Source organism: Myotis nattereri (assembly GCF_964212035.1).
Source record: "Myotis nattereri genome assembly, chromosome: X".
NCBI lineage: Eukaryota > Metazoa > Chordata > Mammalia > Chiroptera > Vespertilionidae > Myotis > Myotis nattereri.
The window spans coordinates 105,448,809-105,467,292 of NC_138078.1; the positions used below are offsets into that span (position 1 = coordinate 105,448,809).

General features: G+C 38.9%; 1 protein-coding gene across 1 annotated transcript in view; it reads left to right on the forward strand.

The window, feature by feature from the left end:
• Positions 1–18,484, forward strand: part of HTR2C (5-hydroxytryptamine receptor 2C) — a 318,127-nt gene that overhangs the window by 251,944 nt on the left and 47,699 nt on the right. Inside the window, exon 5 of the mRNA XM_081115142.1 lies at positions 1,812–2,012. Coding sequence (XP_080971268.1) covers positions 1,812–2,012 — 201 coding nt within the window. The remainder of the gene's footprint in view (positions 1–1,811; positions 2,013–18,484) is intronic.

The window sequence follows — 18,484 nt, forward strand, 5'->3', positions numbered from 1 at the left end:
TCTCTCTCTCTCTCTCTCTCTTTCTATCTCTCTCTATCTCTCTCTCTGTTTCTCTAAAATCAATCAATAATTTGTTTTAAGTGGAAAGGGTCCATGGGAAAAAAAGGAAAATCTGTAACACTTTCAATGATAAAGATAAATTTAAAAGTAAATAAATAAATAAAATAATAGGTACCTTGCAAAAAAAAATGATCTACAAGTAAAAATAATAATAATAAATTTAAAAATGGAAAAGAGAGGATGCCTGCTTTTTTTTTTTCTACTCCCATTCAACATTGTACTGGAAATTCTATCTAGAGCAATTAAGCAAGCAAGAAAGTAAAAGGTGGGGAAAATTGGAAAAAAAGTTATCTCTATTCAAAGATGACATGATCTTATATAGGGAAAATCCTATAGAACTCTTGCACAAAAATGTAGATCTAATAAATGAATTCAGCAAAGTTGCAGAATACAAGATTAACATATGAAAATCAATTATAGCTTTATACACTAATCCTATATAATAAAAGGCTAATATGCAAATCAACCGAACTGTGGAATTGACCGGTCACTATGACATGCACTGACCACCAGGGGGCAGACGCTCAACACAGGAGCTGCCCCTTGGTGGTCAGTGCACTCCCACAGGGGTAGCACCACTCAGCTAGAAGCCTGACTCATGGCTGGCAAGCACAGCGGCCGTGGCGGGAGCCTCTCCCACCTCCAGGGCAATGCTAAGGATGTCCAACGGACGTCTTAGTCAGACATCCCCTGAAGGCTCCTGAACTGTGAGAGGGCACAGGCTGGGCTGAGGGACCCCACCCCCAAGGGAGCCCCCCCCCCCGAGTGCATGAATTTTGTGCACTGGGACTCTAGTAAGTTATAGTTCTACTAGAGGCCCGGTGCACAGATTCAGGCAGCAGTGGGCCCCTTGGCCTGGCCTAGCAGTCCAATATCCCCCAAGGAGTCCCAGATTACAAGAGGGCACAGGCCAGGCCCAGGGACCCCACCAATGCACCAATCCATGCATATAAGATCTTTGGTTACTCTCTTCCTGCCCTTCCCCCTCCCCCCTTCCCCCTTTCCTCTGAGATTCATCAGTCTGTTCCATGTTTCCATGCCTGTGGTTTCTGCTCCTGTGTTGAGTGTCTGCCCCCAGGTGGTCAGTGCACATCATAGCTACCGGCCGGTCAGCTGGTAGCTTAGATTTTTATATATATAGATACACTAATAAGTTAATTAAGAAAACAATTGCATTTATAAGACCATCAAAAATTATCTCAAATAAGAGCATTAGCTATAAAAAGGAATGAAGTACTGGTACATGCTACAAAATGAATGACCCTCAAAAGAGTATGCTAAGTGAAATAAGCCAGGCACAAAAGGTCACCTATTTTATTATTTAATTTATATGAAATGTTCAAATTAGCTAAATCCATAGAGACAAAAAAGCAGATTAGAGATTGTCAGAGGATGGGGGAAGGTGGAATGGGGAGTGACTGCTTAATGGGTAGTGGTTTCCGCCAGGAATAATGAAATGTTTTGGAACTAGAAAGAGGTGATACTTGCATAATATTATAAATGTACTAAATACTATTGAATTGTACAAATTTATTGATTTTATGTAAATTTTACCTCAATAAAAATAATATATGTAACACTTAAGGTATTATCATCATCTTCACTACCACCATTACTATGGAAAATGTTTCCCAAATTTCACTTTCTTTGAAATGCTTAGATTATGAGAGAAAATAAGTAGACTAAAATTTAATACTACAGTTAGTATAATTTGTATAATATGTTCTTGTCTTCTCTCTGTTCTCTTTCAGATTATGTCTGGCCACTCCCCAGACCTTTGTGCCCCGTCTGGATCTCCCTAGATGTTTTATTTTCGACAGCGTCCATCATGCACCTCTGCGCTATATCGCTGGATCGGTATGTAGCAATACGTAATCCTATTGAGCATAGCCGTTTCAATTCGCGGACTAAGGCCATCATGAAGATTGCTATCGTTTGGGCAATATCTATAGGTAAATGACTTTCCTGGCCATTAGAATTGCAAGGGCTATGCTCAATACCTTCGGATTATGTACTGTGAACAACGACAGACGTCGACCGGTAACATTGCGTATAATCGGGATTATTGTTTAATCATTATTCTTAACCTATTTATCTGATATTTAGGTTAACAATAATGGAATAAATGTAATGTGTATGAATATTAAATTAATTTTTCCGTTTATTCTGCTAAATTATTTTATGCATTAATATGCCAATGATTCTACAACACAGAGTCAAAATTTTGAGATGTTTAAAGCAATTTAAAGATGAAAAAGATATGTGACAAATCTAAATTTTAAAAATATAGCATTTAAATGTTGTAAAATATAAATTTATCCCAGAATATTAATCTTAATATTTTAATTCTATTTTCATATCTTCTTCAGTGGAAATATTAATAGTGCATAAGAATCTTCATGAAGTAAACATGAATTAATTTATGCTGTTGATCAACCCAAAATATATTTGTCCTCCATTTTCAAATATCTTCTTGGAATTTTATTACACAGAAAGAGAAAAAATTCTTTATTTTTTTTAAGATTTGGGGAAGGTTGAAGGAGAGAAATTATCATTTTATTGCTTATAATTTTTGATATTCATGAATTCCTTAAGAATGCTAGTATTCAAGACACAGAATTTAACCAATTGGAATATAGGGGCTTTTACAATCCTCTTGTTTTCTTTTTCTTCTCTTTCTGTTGGAAATTACATTTAGTGTCTCATTAAATAATTTTTTAAAGTTATGTTTCTATAACAGATTCTGGTAATGTTTACAAGATCAAGACCACTATATAATCTTCTCTGATATCATCTAAAGATTTTGACTCTGGGTTTATCCATAAAATAAATTTATTTAACATTTAAGATTATTCCATTCTAGGTGAACACACACACATACACACACACACACACACACACTCACACACACACACACACACACACTCTTTTGGACAAAAAAAAGTAGAACTTACTTATACCATAAAAATGTGAATCTATATACATAGTTTGATCTACATATTCAAGGTTTCACAGATTTTACCTCCTTTACCCTAAAGAACTCAGCTAAAAAGATGCCATTTCTTGTCTTAACCAGTGGCTCAATGGATAGAAAGTTGGCCTACAGACTCAAGGGTCCCAGGTTCGATTCTGGTCAAGGGCATATACCTTGGTTGCAGGCACATACCCAGTAGGGAGTGTGCAGGAGGCAGCTGATCAATGTTTCTCTCTCATCGATGTTTCTAACTCTCTATCCCTCTCCCTTCCTCTCTGTAAAAAATCAATAAAATATATTTAAAAATTAATAAAATAAAATAAATAAAATAAAAAGATGCCATTTCTTATGATGCTTACAAATTAGAATATTCGGTAACTAACTGCTTTTTTCTTGCTCCTTTTAAGATTCTTTCTTTGTCCTTAACCTTTTGCATTTTAATTATGATGTATCTTGGTGTGGGCTTCTTCGGGTTGATCTTGTTTTGGACTTTCTGTGCTTCCTAGACTTGTATGTCTATTTCCTTCACCATGTTAGGGAAATTCTCTGTCATTATTTTTTCAAATAGGTTTTCAATTTCTTGCTCTATCTTTTCCTTCTGTGGCACTCCCATGATGTGAATTTCGGTATGCTAGAAGTTGTCCCAGTGACTCCTTATTTAGTTACCTAGAAAGGAGTTCCTATAAGACTGTTAGATGATTTTTCAGCAGAAATTTTGCAGGCCAGAAGGGATTGGCAAGAAATATTCAAAGTGATGAAAAGCAAGGCCCTACAACCTCTACCTATCAAAGCTATCACTTAGAATCAAAGGACAGATAAAGAGCTTCCCAGACAAGAAAAAGCTAAAAGAGTTCATCACCACCAAACCAGTATCATATGAAATGCTAAAGGTTCTTTTTTAAAAAGAAAGGAAGAAAAAATATATCAAAAATATGAACAATAAAAATGCAATAAATATATATCTATCTATAATTTTATCTAGAAAAATAAGCAAGCAGAACAGAAAGATACATAAATACAGAGAACATTTTGACGATTGCCAGATGAGAGGTGTTTGGGGGGATAAGTGAAAAAGGTGAAGGGATTAAGAAGTATAAATTGGTAATTACAGAATAGTCATGGGGATGTAAAGAGCAGCATAGGGAATATAGTCAATATTTTAATAACTATGTATGGTGTCAGATGAGTGCAAGATTTATAGGATGATCACTCAGTAAGTTATGTAGTGTCTACTCACTGAGGTGTACACCTGAAACTATTATAATAATGTATGTCAATTGCAATTGAAAAAATAAAAACTGATTTAAAATTTTTACAAAAGTAAAAATAAATTTTAAAAAACATGTTATATCACCTACAAAACATTAGAATATTAGGGGCATTAGCTTCTAATAATGACTATGCTAAAAACAACTAAAATATGAGAAAAAATACTATAAGCATGTGAAGCTAATAAGAGTGTGGGATCCAGAAAAAGACAGAGAAATGATTATAACTTTTGGGTCATTTTTTCCAGTGATGCATTGTGAATCTGAAGCTGCGACCGACAGGTTAGGAAGCTTGTTTCACAATCTCATAAACAGAGGAAATTATAATAAGAATATAGAGCCTGGCAAGGGTCAACCAACTTGATCTTATTTTTTATATCCCAAATGTCTATACACTAGAAATAAGGATGGTCCAGGATTAAACCACCCTTGTAATAATATTTAGACCTGATTCAAGTCACCTATATAACCAAGAAAAATATTAATCTGGAAATTGGATTACAGTGATTTCATGTTCTTCTTGTTTCCAAATTTTTGGTATAGGTGAAAAAAATCATCTTAGGCTTCAAAGTATTTATTTCAATAATTTTTCAATTCCAATAACTGGAATAAATAATAAGTAGACAGATGAAGAAACAAGACAACATGAACCAGATATACCACACTTAAAGATAATAAAAATGAACCCAGAGACATTCAAGATACTTTAATTACCTGAAATAGACTTTAAACAACTATTTATAATATGCACACAAAAATTGAAAGCTGAAATTAAACATTTCAGAAAAAAAAATGCACTCTAAGAAAAGTGACATTTAAGATTTGAAAAACAACTAGAAAATCTGGAAATAAAGCATAACATGAAAACCAAAGAACTCAAAGGCAATTTAGATATATCTAAAGAGAGCATTACTGGAGGTTGGTTAGAAGAAACTGTGATGAATGACGAAAAAACAGAAGAACATAAAAGAGAGAAGTGAGAATAAGAAGATAATAAACATCCTATATAATAAAAGCCTAATATGCTAAGTGTCCAGTTGTCCAGTCCTCCATTCAACCAATCAAAGCATAATATGCTAATGATATGCTAAGGCTGCTCAACTGCTTGCTATGATGTGCACTGACCACCAGGGGACAGAGAGTTGACCGGTTGACCAGTTGCTATCATGTCCACTGACCACCAAGGGGCAGATGCTACAACCAGTAGGTTAGCTTGCTGCTGGGGTCTGGCCAATCAGGACTGAGTGAGATGGACCAGACATGGCCTTGATCCCTCCCATGCCCCCTCCCTAGCTGGTCAACCTCCTGTGTCTCTCCCCAGCCCTGATCGTGCACTGATAGGGTCCCTTTGCCTAGCTTGCACCCTCTCGCAAACCGGGCTGAGGGACCATCCCCCCAAGTGCACAAATTTTGTGCCCCAGGCCTCTAGTATAATATAAAGTGAGAAGAGTTCCACAAGGTAAGAAAAGAATGGCAGAAAAACAATTTGAATAATGGCTTATAGAATTGGTGAAAGACACTGATTCTCACACTTAAGGAGCTCAACAGGTCTCAAGCAGAATAAATAAAAAGCAATCAACATTTAGACTGATCACAATGACATTGCAGGAGAAAAGAAAAAAAAAATAGCATTAACCTTAAAGAAAAAAAAATAAAGATCAACTTCAATAGAGCAACAATAAGATGGGTGAATGGCTTCTCAACAATAATGAAAGCTAGAAGAGGTTGAAATTATAGTGTTAATGTGTTGGTTAAAAAAAGTGAACGCTGTTAGAATCATATACTCAGCAAATTTATACCTCAATAATTGAAGTGAAATAAAGACATTATCAGACAAGCAAAAACTAAGGGAACATGACAAAAACAGACTCACTTAAGGAAACACTAACAGGTCTTCATAAAACAAAGGAAATGCCACAGATGGAAAGGTTGGAGAAGCAATTAAAAGCAATTAAAATGGTAAGTGTGTGGTTAAATATAAATAAATATTGACTTTATCAAACAACAATAACAATGTCTTCTGCAGCTCAGAATGTTTATAGAACTAAAATGCACAAAACAATCTATAATAATAAAAGTATAATATGCTAATTAGACCGAACAGCCGAATGACCTTCCAGACGTTATTCCGGATGTCTTTCCTGACAGCAGGGGCCGAGGCAGAGGTGGTTACGGGCTATCAGGCAGGCAGGCGAGCAGTTAGGGGCTATCAGGCCGTCAGGCAGAGGGGTTAGGGGTGATCAGGCAGGCAGGCAGAGTGGTTGGGGTGATCAGGCAGGCAGAGTGGTTAGGGGTGATGAGGCGGTTAGGAGCCAGCAGTCCCGGATTGTGAGAGGGATGTCCAACTGCTGTTTTAGGCCTGATCCTGCAGTTGGACATCCCCCAAGGGGTCCCAGATTGTGAGAGGGTGCAGGCTGAGTTGAGGGACCCCCCCCCACACACACACACATGAATTTTGTGCACCGGGCCTCTAGTACCATTTAAGTAAAGAGGGTTGAAAGTAAATTTTTTCATTGTCCAGGAGAAAGATAAAAATGATATTTGATATTAAGCTTTGATGAATATACTACATAACTTTTTGTACATTCATTGTACAAATAGAAAAGGAATGTTTAACTTCCAAATTTATTGAGGAATATCTTAAATAATAAAAGGGTAATATACAAATTGACCCTAATGGCAGAATGACTGGTCCCTATGATGCGCACTGACCAACATGGGGAAGATGCTCAACGCAGGAGCTGCCTCCTAGTGATCAGTGCGCTCCCACAGGGGGATCTCTGCTCAGCCACAAGCCAGGCTGAAGGCTGTGAGTGCAGCGGTGGTGATGGGAGCAGGCCTAAGCCATCAATCGTACATCCCCCTAGGGCTCCCAAGCTGCCAGAGGGATGTCTGACTGCCAGCTTAGACCTGATCCCCTGGGGAGCTGGCCAAACCAGCAGGTGGACATCCCCTGAGGGGTTCCAGACTGCAAGAGGGTGCAGGCCTGGCTGAGTAACCTTCCTGAGTACACAAATTTTCATGCACCGGGCTTCTAGTTATAGTATAATGAAGCAAATCCAAAAGGAGGCAATAAAAGATCAAGAGGGAAAACACATACAGTGGGGCCTTGACTTACGAGTTTAATTTGTTCCGTGACGGAGCTCGTAACTCAAATTACTCATATGTCAAATCAACAGTGAACAAGTGAGACACGTGATGCTGGTCTGATGTTGTGGCATTCACTGTGACGTTCGCTGCGCCAACTAGTGGTGGGGTATCTGAAGCTGGCTGGTAACGTGAATTTTAGCTTGCAACTCAAAGAAAAAAATCGGCCGAGAGACGGCTTGTATCTCGAAAAACTCGTTAGTCGGGACACTCGTAAGTCAAGTCCCCACTGTACTAAGATGGCAGAAATAAAACCAAATACAGTTGATACTTGAACAACGTGGAGGTTAAGGGTACAAACCAACCCACAACTGAAAATCCGTATATAAATTTTGACTCCCTCAAAACTTATGTAAAACTTATCTTTCCCAATAACATAAACAGTTGATTAACACATATGGTATATGTGATTCATGTTTTGTACTGTATTCTTACAATAAAGTAAGCTAGAGGAAATAAATGTAAAACACACAGTACAATAAATAAATGATATATTATAGAATTTTATTAACCAATGTCATCCCAATAAATTCAATAAAAATATAAATATTATTTTTTAAAAAGAAAATCATAAGAGAAAATACATTTGCAACACTGGAGTGTATTTATTGATACCATAAATTTGCTTCATCTCTTTATAAAATGAATTGTCTATTTCTCAGCACCTACATCAATATTTTCTTATATGATATAAAACACTATAGATGTTATGATATGTGTATTGCTAATATTAGACATCAAAAATGAAAAAATGTGAAAATTTTCATATTTATAATGATTCATGCATTGATTATAAAGAAGCAGCAATATGACTATTTTATAAGAACCTAGTACAACTGATACAATTGCTTCACAGTAAGGAATAAATCATTATAAAAATTTTATGGCACACAGTATATAGTCATATTCATAATACAGTATTAGAAACATTGTTACATTTTTAAAAATCACTTACCTATGATGATAGGCTATTTCTTCAATTACAAGAGAGGTATACTGTATGGTAATGTAATTCTTTGAAAGCAAAGTTACAAAACAACAAGAAAGCTAACACATTATTACTTTACTAGGGGCCCAGTGCATGAATTCATTCACCTTAAAAGAAACTGTGGGCTGTGAGGCTGTGGTGGGCACAGGGGCGGGTCATGGCCCATCCTCTGCGGCCCCACCCAGCCCCTCCCACCATGGCCTCCGGTCCCCTGTCTGCCAGCAACCCCATTTCCGCTGTCGTCACTTGCACCCACTGATGACACAGAAAAATTGGGACCAGTGCCAGCAGTGGGTGCAAACAGGGCCGGTGCTGTCAGTGGTTGCAAGTGGTGGCTGCTGGTGCTGATAGCCCCTGAGGCCTTCTCCACTTCCCCCTGCTCCTGAGGGGCAGTCAGGGGCAGCAGCTGCTGCTCACACCCACTGACATTGCCAAACTATTGGCCAGAACCGTTGCTGTGAGCAGGCAGCAGGTGCAAGTGCCTGTCGGGACCACAGTGCGTGGGAGCAAAGAATTTTCAGTAACCACCAGAGGCTTGCCCCAGTGACAGTGACCAGTACCCGACCTTGGTCTGGAATCCCTGCTCACCTGCTCCACTATCCTGCTGCCGCCAACACCTGCCATGTTCCACGCACGCCCCCTGGTGGTCAGCGCACGTCATAGTGACCAGTTGTTTGGTTGTTCTACCATTCGGTCTATTTGCATATTAGGGTTTTATATATATAAGTATTAGCTATCACTCACTTCCCTACAAGTCTTGCACACAATGCTTTACACGATGAATACTTAAATAATGATTGTGATGACATGAAAATGTCTCATACAGTTCTTGCATCACGGTTATTAGATTTTCACATGAAAACACACACATAAAAACCAGATAAGTTTATTAACTGAACAGGATGGTGATTATTTGCTATTCATTAAGTGGAAGTGGATCATCATGAAGGTCTTCATTCTTGTTTTCTTCACATTGAACAGGCTGAGAAGGAGGAGAAAGAAGAAAGGGTTGGTCTTGTTGTCTCAGTGGTGGAAGGGAAGGCAGGCAGAAGAGGCAGACACACTCAGTGTAACTTCATGGAAATACATCATCATTTCTGTTGGAATATTTTGCTCTTTCATTTCTCTAAAAATGTTTCTGTACTGTATCAATCCTCCACCATTTGCTTTAGTTTCAGTGCCCATATCATAGAAGGGTCCATGTCATAAAAGAAGTCAAAGTAGCCTTGAGTTATCAAAACCCTTCTGTCATATCTATATATATAAAAGGCTAAGCGACCAGCTGATTGGCAGGAAGCTATGATGCACACTGACCACCAGGGAGCAGACGCTCAATTCAGGAACTGCCAAGTGACAGCAACTTTGCAGAGTGCCTTCTCACACTCTGGGACCACTCGGGGAATGTCGGAGAGCTGGTTTTGGCCCAATCCCCATAGGCCAGGCCGAGGGACTTTACCTGCCAAAGGGACCCCTCTCACTCTGCAGATGCCCTTTGAACCCTGGCGCTGCCCCAGGTGTGGCAGGCCGGGGAGGGACGACAGGAGGTTGGCTCCAGGGCATGTCCAGCCTGTCCCACCCAGACCTGCCTCACAGACCACCTTCTAATTAATTTCCTTTCAATGTGCACAAATCCGTGTTCCAGGCCTCTAGTTGTCTAATAATTTGCTTTCTGACACTGTTTTTTCTATGTCTTCTTCCTCATCGTCTGGCACTGGTTTGGAAGCACTCATCTCCATCAAGTCATCTCCTATTAATTCCTTTGACCTGGTGCTATTAGCTCTTAAATTTCTTCAAGATCCATATCTTGAAATCCTACACACACACACACACACACACACACACACACACACACCTTTTTTGCCATATGCACAATCTCTTTCATGATTTCCTTGTTTGTCTGTATCATAAATCCTGTGAAGTAATGCACAGCATTTGGACAGTTTTCTCCAGCAGGAATTTATTATTTCAGGCTTGCTGGCTTTCATGCCCTTTTCCTGTATGTAACAATGATAGCGTCTTCAATGGTGTAATCCTTCCAGACTTTCATGATGTTCTATCGAGATTCTCTCCCATAATTGACAACCTTTTCCATAGAGAACTATGTATGATGAGCCTTCCATAGAGAACTATGAATGATGAGCCTTAACAATCCTTATAACACCCGATCTAGCTGCTGAATTAGAAACGTGTTTGGGCGCAAGTAGACCACTTTGTTGCCTTTAGTGCTCAACTCATGGGATTCTGAGTGGCCAGACACATTGTCCAATATCAGAAGAACTTTAAAAGGCAGTCACCTTATGGTAAGGCACTTTCTGATTTCAGGGACTAAACATCAATTCAACCAGTCAGGAAAAATGATTCTCGTTGTTCAGCCCTTTTCGTTCTTTAACCAAAAGACTGGCAGCTGCTGTTTATCTTTTACTTTCAAGTCTCAGGGTTATAAGCTTTATAGATAAGGGCACTCCTTATCATAAACTTGACTACATTTGCACAAAACAGTAGAATTAGCCTATCCCTTTGTGCTTTAAATCCTGCTACTCACTTCTCTTCCTTAGTAATAAATGTTCTTTGCGAAATTTTTTTCCAGAATAGGACACTTTTATCTGCAATAAAAACCTGTTCATCGGCAGATATCCTTTCTTTTCAGTGATTTTCTTAATGACATCTGGGAATTTTCTGCCTTGGTTTGCAGAAGCTGCTTCTACTGTTATCTTGATATTTTTTAAGCTAAACATCTTTCTAAAATTATCAAACCATCTTTTGCTGGCATTAAATTCTCCAGCATAAGATCTTTCACCTTCCTTTTTCTTTAATTTGTCACAGAATAACTTTGCTTTTCTCTAATCATATTCGAATCTATAGGTTTGCCTTCTTATAGAAATTCTGCACCCACATAAAAGCTGCATTTTTAATATGAGATAAAAAGGTATTTTGCAAAGATTGTAATGTTTTTGTACCTGCTGGTGTAGGTGTAGCTTCAGCTATGTCTTCATAAATTTCCTTTTCTCTTTTTACAATGGTCCTTAGGGTGGATTTATTTCTTTTGAAATTGCAGGCAAGCTTCAGCCCTTAATCTATGGTGCATATCAAGCAATTCAACTATTTGTTATACCATCATGACTTTTCTCTCCTTCTTGGGAGCACTTCCAGCATCACTAGTGGCACTTCATATGTGTTTCATGGTGCTATTCAGTTTATGGTATTGCATGAAACATGATGAAAAATATGTGAGAACTACAAGAGATCACTTTTTACTGTGATACACTGTTTATTAAGGAGGCAAACTGCTCACGCAGAGAGGATTACAGTCACATGGCATTTGAAGCAGATATTTGCAAAACTTGAGCTCACTGCAATAGCAACAAGAGGTGGTTACAAAAGTATGTACTACAGCTAATTTCATGCAGTTATCATTTAATACTGCATCTTTGTTTACATTTCTCTCAACTGTGAGTGGTGCCATGTACAGTCTCTGTGTGCATAAATTTGGATAAATTTTAACTTTTCATAGATTTGTGTATATTTTATGATAGTAAATGATAAAATAGACTACTATCTACACATATTTTATGCATTTAGGACATACTTAACTTTTTCTTAATTTTTTATATTTCTAGGCTATGCAGTCCATTTGAGAGTTTTTTCAAATTTTTGCAAATCTCCAAAACATTTTTCCAATATGTTTACTCAAAAAAATCCACGTAGAAGTGGACTCACGCAGTTCAGACTCATATTGTGCAAAGGTCAACTGTATATAATTATATTCATCCTAAATGGGACTAAATATTCTAAGACTGTCAGGCAGGATTTGAAAAATAATCCAGCCATGTGTTTATATGAAGCATATATAAATCAATAAGGAAAGTAAGACATAAGATGGTACTGCACATGAACACTAACCAACAGAAAAATTATCTAACTATATTAATAACCTCTCAGAATAGACTTTTCAGCCAAAAAATAACTATTTTAAATGACTTTATAATGATGAAATATTTAATTGATCTAGAAGACATAGCTTATTGAGTGGTATATATAATACAGTTTCTGTACAAAAAAAATGTACAGAACTATAAAGGCAAATAGAAAAAATCTGTCATCTGGATTAGCAGAAGACAGCTAGATTCTCATCTCTGCTTTGCATCTAACCTATTGCAGTGCGTTGCTTTGATTGAATTATGTGAAGAAGATACATATCCTCACACACAAAAGTATTTTAATAATGTTTTTAGATAGTAGTGAGCACTCTTCTTTGAGACTACATGAAAACTCATCCAGTGGTAGTTTCTTAAGTTTAGTTGGAATGTGAAATCAGAAATCAAATCACTGAATTTTTCATATGCTGTTACATTAAAATCCACTAGTCTGTCTTGCACTCTGAGTGGATGTCGTACCCATGCTTTATTTTGTGACATTTGGAAAATAGTGGTTCTTTTAGTTGCACAGGTTTTCCAAATGTTAATACAGGATAAAAAATCACATGCATTAATAATTCTTACCAATCTTATCAGAAAAGTCTCTTAATATTGGGAAGTTGTCAAACTCTAAGGGAAAGATACAAGTTTTCCAAAGTTCCAATATTCACTTGAAAGCTCAAATTTTATCATTAGCAGCAAATGTCATCTGTTTTTTTCTTGACATGACAGGTTCAACTCATCCAGTTTTGAGAAAATATCTGCCAAATATCCAAATCTGAGTAACACACGTGTGTCTGGCAGTCATTCTTTCAACTAAAAATGTTACTCCATGAAAAAGGAGCTGGTTCACCTTCCAACTCCAACAATTGCATAAGTGCTTTTCCTCAAAGCAAACATCTTACATCAGAATGCAGCAGAAGTGATCTATGTGTACTTCCATTTCATCACATGGATTATTTAAAAGGTCAAAATTAACCCTAGCTGGTTTTGCTCAGTGGATAGAGAGTTGGCCTGTGGACTGAAGGGTCCCAGGTTCGATTCTGGTCAAGGGCACATGCCGAGGTTGTAGGCTCGATCCCTAGTAGGGGGCGTGCAGGAGGCAGCCAATGAATGATTCTCTCTCATCACTCATGTTTCTATCTCTCCCTCTCCCTTCCTCTCTCTGAAATCAATAAAAATATATTTTTAAAATAATTTAAAAAAACAAAGGTCAAAATCATTGTTTACTGCCTGATCAGAAGCATTCATATGTAAAACTGGCCATTTTGTTTCCTGACAGTGTGGTGGTGAGCAATCCAATGACTACTTGTACAATTTGCTATCACTATCCTGATTTATGCTGAGGTGCCAGCAGTTTTACCAACTATTATTTTGCACCATTAGTAAAAATGTAAACACGGTAACGACAACAAATAACACATTAATGTTATTATGAAAATAGCTTTGACTTCATGAAACCATTGAAAGAGTTGTAGCCTAGTTGATGTGGCTAAGTGGTTGAACATCGACCTATGAACCAGAATGTCATGGTTTGATTCTGGTCAGGGCACATTCCCCAGGTTGCAGGCTCCATCACCAGTGTGGGGAGTGCAGGAGGCATCTGGTCAATGATTCTCTCTCATCATTGATGTTTCTATATCTCTCTCCCTCTCCCTTCCTCTCCGAAATCAATAAAAATATATTTTTTTTAAAAAGAAAGAGTAGAGACACTCAGGTATCCATGGATCACACTTAAAGAATTATGTTTTCAATTTTTGCTGCCTCTGCAGCATTCAAAACAGTTGAGAATGCTTTTCTCATAATTCTCTCTTCCTCTGCATGTTATTGACATCATTTTTCTTGGTTTTCTCTATTTTCCTTTCTGCTGCTCTTCATTTTTTTCATTTTATGCTTTAACCTCACTCTCTCCTAAGACTCTGTTCTTTCCAGTTGCTTATACAGTTTTCCTGGCCTCCCTCATCCACAGAAATAACTAAAATCCATAAACTGATGACTTTCAAATAAATATTTCTATTTATTTTATCCACATTATATTCAGATCTCTAGCTTAAGCTGTCTATGGAATAGAGATGTTGGATATATATCTCAAATGCCATCTCATCTAGATTGCTCTCATCACCCTTCTCCATCTCCAGTTTTTCCCCCTCCAGTATTTTTGTTTCCCAAGTGAATAGCAACAGCATCTCCCATTTACCCAAAAGAAACCTGAAGTCATTTTAGATCTCTTCTCTTTCTTCCTCATAGCTAATCAGCACAACCTGTCCTCAATATAACTCACATTCTAGTATCTCCATTCCTCTAGCTGCTCTCTTCTTGGTTTAAGTTTTTTACCATTAATCATTTATGCAAACACACCTCCTTCTCATCTCTCTCTATAAAAGAGATGGTTCTCATCATATCCAAAGAACATATTTACTTCCTTTAGTGAGCTAGGGACATCCATGACAATAAGAACTAAAGGTCTCCATCTCTTTATGTAAATTAGCAATGTAGCTATAGTTAGTATTGAAATTATATAGTGTGAATTCTCTTATTTTGCTCTTCTTTTCAAAACTGTTTTGGATATTCTAGATCCTTTGCATTTCCATATAAACCACAGGATTTAATGGAAAGTTTTTACCAAAAACTTCAAGTGGAATTTCAGTTAAGATTGCATTAAATCTATGAATCAATTTGAGAATTGATATTTTAACAAAGTTCAATAATCTGATCCCTAAACATAGTATAGATAATGTCTCTTAGCATTGTTTTGTGGTTTACATTCTTGCACATATTTTTTAATTGTCTCTAATTTTTATCCCTCTTTTTAAAATTTCAATATCTAATTGTTCATTTTTATTACAAGAAATATAATTGTTTTATTCTGCAAACTTGCTAAACTCATTTAATATTTCTAGTAGCTTTCCATATATTCTTATTAAGTTTTGACACAGACGATCATAAAATCTATAAATATACTTTGCTTCTTTATTTCTGTTCTGAACAATTTATATCAATTTGTTGGGATTTTTTTGCCTGAACTGGCACCTCCAGTACAATGTAAAATAGAATAAATGGTAAAGGCAGATAAATTTGCTTCATTCTTTAATTGGGGAAAAGGCATTTAATCATTGACAATTAAGTATGATGGCAGTTTTAGTTTTTTTTGTTTGCTTGCTTTATCTGGTTGAGGGAGTTTTTGTTCAACACTAGTTTGTTGAGAGTTATTATCATGAATTTTCACAAAAGTTCATTTGTATCTATGAGATGATCATGGTTTTCTTCTTTCAATCTTGTGATATGCAAAATTATATCAATTGATATTTGAATCTTAATGAATCCTTTATCCCTGGAATAAACACTATTTGGTCATGACGCCTTCATTTTTTGTTTATTAGTGGATTCAAGATGTTAAAATTCTGTTTAAAAATTATGCATCTATGATCATGAAGAGCATTGGTCTATAGTTTTCATGTTATGTGTTTTTCCAATTTTGGAATTAAGGTAATATTGGCCTCATGGAATGTGTTAGGAAGTATTTTTTTTCCTTTTGTTTTTAGGAAGAATTTAGAATTGGTATGAGTGCTTCTTTAAGTATATAGTAGAGCCCTAGCTGGTGTAGCTCAGTTGATTGGAGTGTCATCCTGTACACCAAAGGGTGGCAGGTTCAATTACTGGTCGGAGCATATACCCAAGTTGTGGGTTCAATCCCCAGTAGGGGAGCATGTGGGAGGCAGCCAATCAATGTCTCTCTCTCACACATTGATGTTTCTCTATTTTCCATATCTTTCTCTCTCTCTCTCTCTCGCTCTCATTCACCACTAAAACTATTTAGGCCTGGAGTTTTTATTGTAAGATGATTTTGAACTGCAATATCAATTTCTTTAATAGATAATACAGTTATATGAGTTTTTATAACTTCTATTATGAATTTTGATAAATTTGTGTCTTTTAAAGAATCTGTTCATATCATCTAAGTTGTCAAATATATTGGCTTAAAGTTTTTCACTTATTATTATCTGTTAACTAGAGGCCCGGTGCACAAAAATTTGTGCACTCGGGGGGGGGGGGGGAGGTCCCTCAGCCCGGCCTGTGCCCTCTCGCAGTCTGGGACCCCTCAGGGGATGACCACCTGCTGGCTTAGACCTGCTCCCCGGGGGACTGGGGGTAAGATGGCAATCAGACATCCCTCTGGCAGCCCGGCAGCCCTCGGGGGATGTCCACTTGCCAGGGGGGAACAGGCCTAAACTGCAGTCGGACATCCTTAGCGCTGCTGAGGAGGCAGGAGAGGGTCCCACCACCACTGCTGTACTGGCAGCCATCAGCCTGGCTTGTGGCTGAGCAGAGCTCCTCCCATGTGAGAGCACCCTGACCACCAGAGGGTAGCTCCTGCATTGATTGTCTGCCCCCTGGTGGTCAGTGTGTGTCATAGTGACTAGTCATTCCCAGTCCTTCTGCTATTAGGGTCAGTTTTCATATTACCCTTTTACTATATAGGAAAGAGGCCTGGTGCATGGGTGGGGGCCTGCTGGTTTGCCCTGAAGGGTGTCCCGGATCAGGGTGGGGGTCCCGCTTGGGTGCCTGGCCAGCCTGGATGAGGGGATGATGGCTGTTTGTATCTGGTCATACCCCCTTCAGGGTGGGGGTCCCCACTGGGGTGCCTGGTGATTGAAGCTCAGGCTGGCGGGTGACTGAAGCTTCCAACCTCTCCTTTTTTTCTTTTTTTAATCTGGGATTTATTTACCTTCTATGGCTGTCACTGGAACTGAGAGCTGGCTTTAGCTCTGAGGCTCGGCTCCAGCTCTGAGACCTCAGCTGCTGAAAGCAGGTCTCTGGGTTTGCTTGGATTCTATAATTGAAACACTGTTTCAGCTCCAGCTCCGAGGCTGGCTGGCTGAAAGCAGATTTCTGGGGATTGTTTAGCTTCTATAATTGCAACATTGTTTCTTAGACTGCAGCTCAGAGCCCAGCAGCAGCAGGCGGGGAAACTTGGCTTCCTCCATCACTGGAGCAAGCAAGCCTCCTGTTTGCTTCAGCTGCCTGGCTGATGGCCGCCATCTTTGTTGGCAGTTAATTTGCATATCTCACTGATTAGCCAATGGGAAGGGTAGCGAAGTTACTGTTAATTACCATGTTTCTCTATTATTAGAGAGGATATTTATAGGATCATTCATGGATTCCCCTACTTCATTCCTGATATTGGTAATTTGTATCTTCTCTGTTTTTCTTAATCAATTGGAATGGAGTTTCATCAATTCTAGCTATCTCTTTATTTCACTGATTTTTCTATATTTTTATATATTTTAATGATTTATAATTTTACTAGAGGCCTGGTGCACAAAAATTTGTGCACTCAGGAGGAGGGGGGTTCCCTCAGCCAGCCCTGTGCCCTCTCTCAGTCTGGGACCCCTTGGGGGATGACCACCAGCTGACTTAGGCCTGCTCCCCAGGGTTTGGGACTAAGTTGGCAATCAGACATCCCTCTGGCAGCCCAGGAGCCCTCAGGGGATGTCTACTTGCCAGCGGGGAGCAGGCCTAAGCTGCAGTTGGACATCCTTAGCACTGCTGAGGAGGCGAGAGGTGCACCCACCACCACCGCTATACTGGCAGCCATCAGCCTGGCTTGTGACTGAGCAGAGCTCCCCTTGTGGGAGCACACTGACCACCATGGGGCAGCTCCTGCATTGAGCGTCTGCCCCCTGGTGGTCAGTGTGTTTCATAGTGACCAGTCATTTTCAATCATTCTGCTGTTAGGATCAGTTTGCATATTACCCTTTCATTATATAGGATAGAGGCCTGGTGCATGGGTGGGGGCCTGCTGGTTTGCCCTGAAGGGTGTCCCGGATCAGGTTGGGAGTCCTGCTTGGGTGCCTAGCCAGCCTGGGAGAGGGCCTGATGGGTGTTTTCAGGCTGGTCACACCCCCTTCAGGGTGGGGGTCCCCACTGGGGTGCCTTGCCAGCCTGGGTGAGGGGCTGATGGCTGTTTTCAGGCTGGTAAAATCCCCCGCAGTGGGGACCCTCACCCCATGGATGTTTGGCCAGCCTGGGTGAGGGGCTGATGGTTGTTTTCAGGCTTACCACACCCCTTTCAGGGTGGGGGTCCCCACTGGGGTGCCTGGCCAGTCTGGGTGAGGGGCTGAGGGCCATTTTC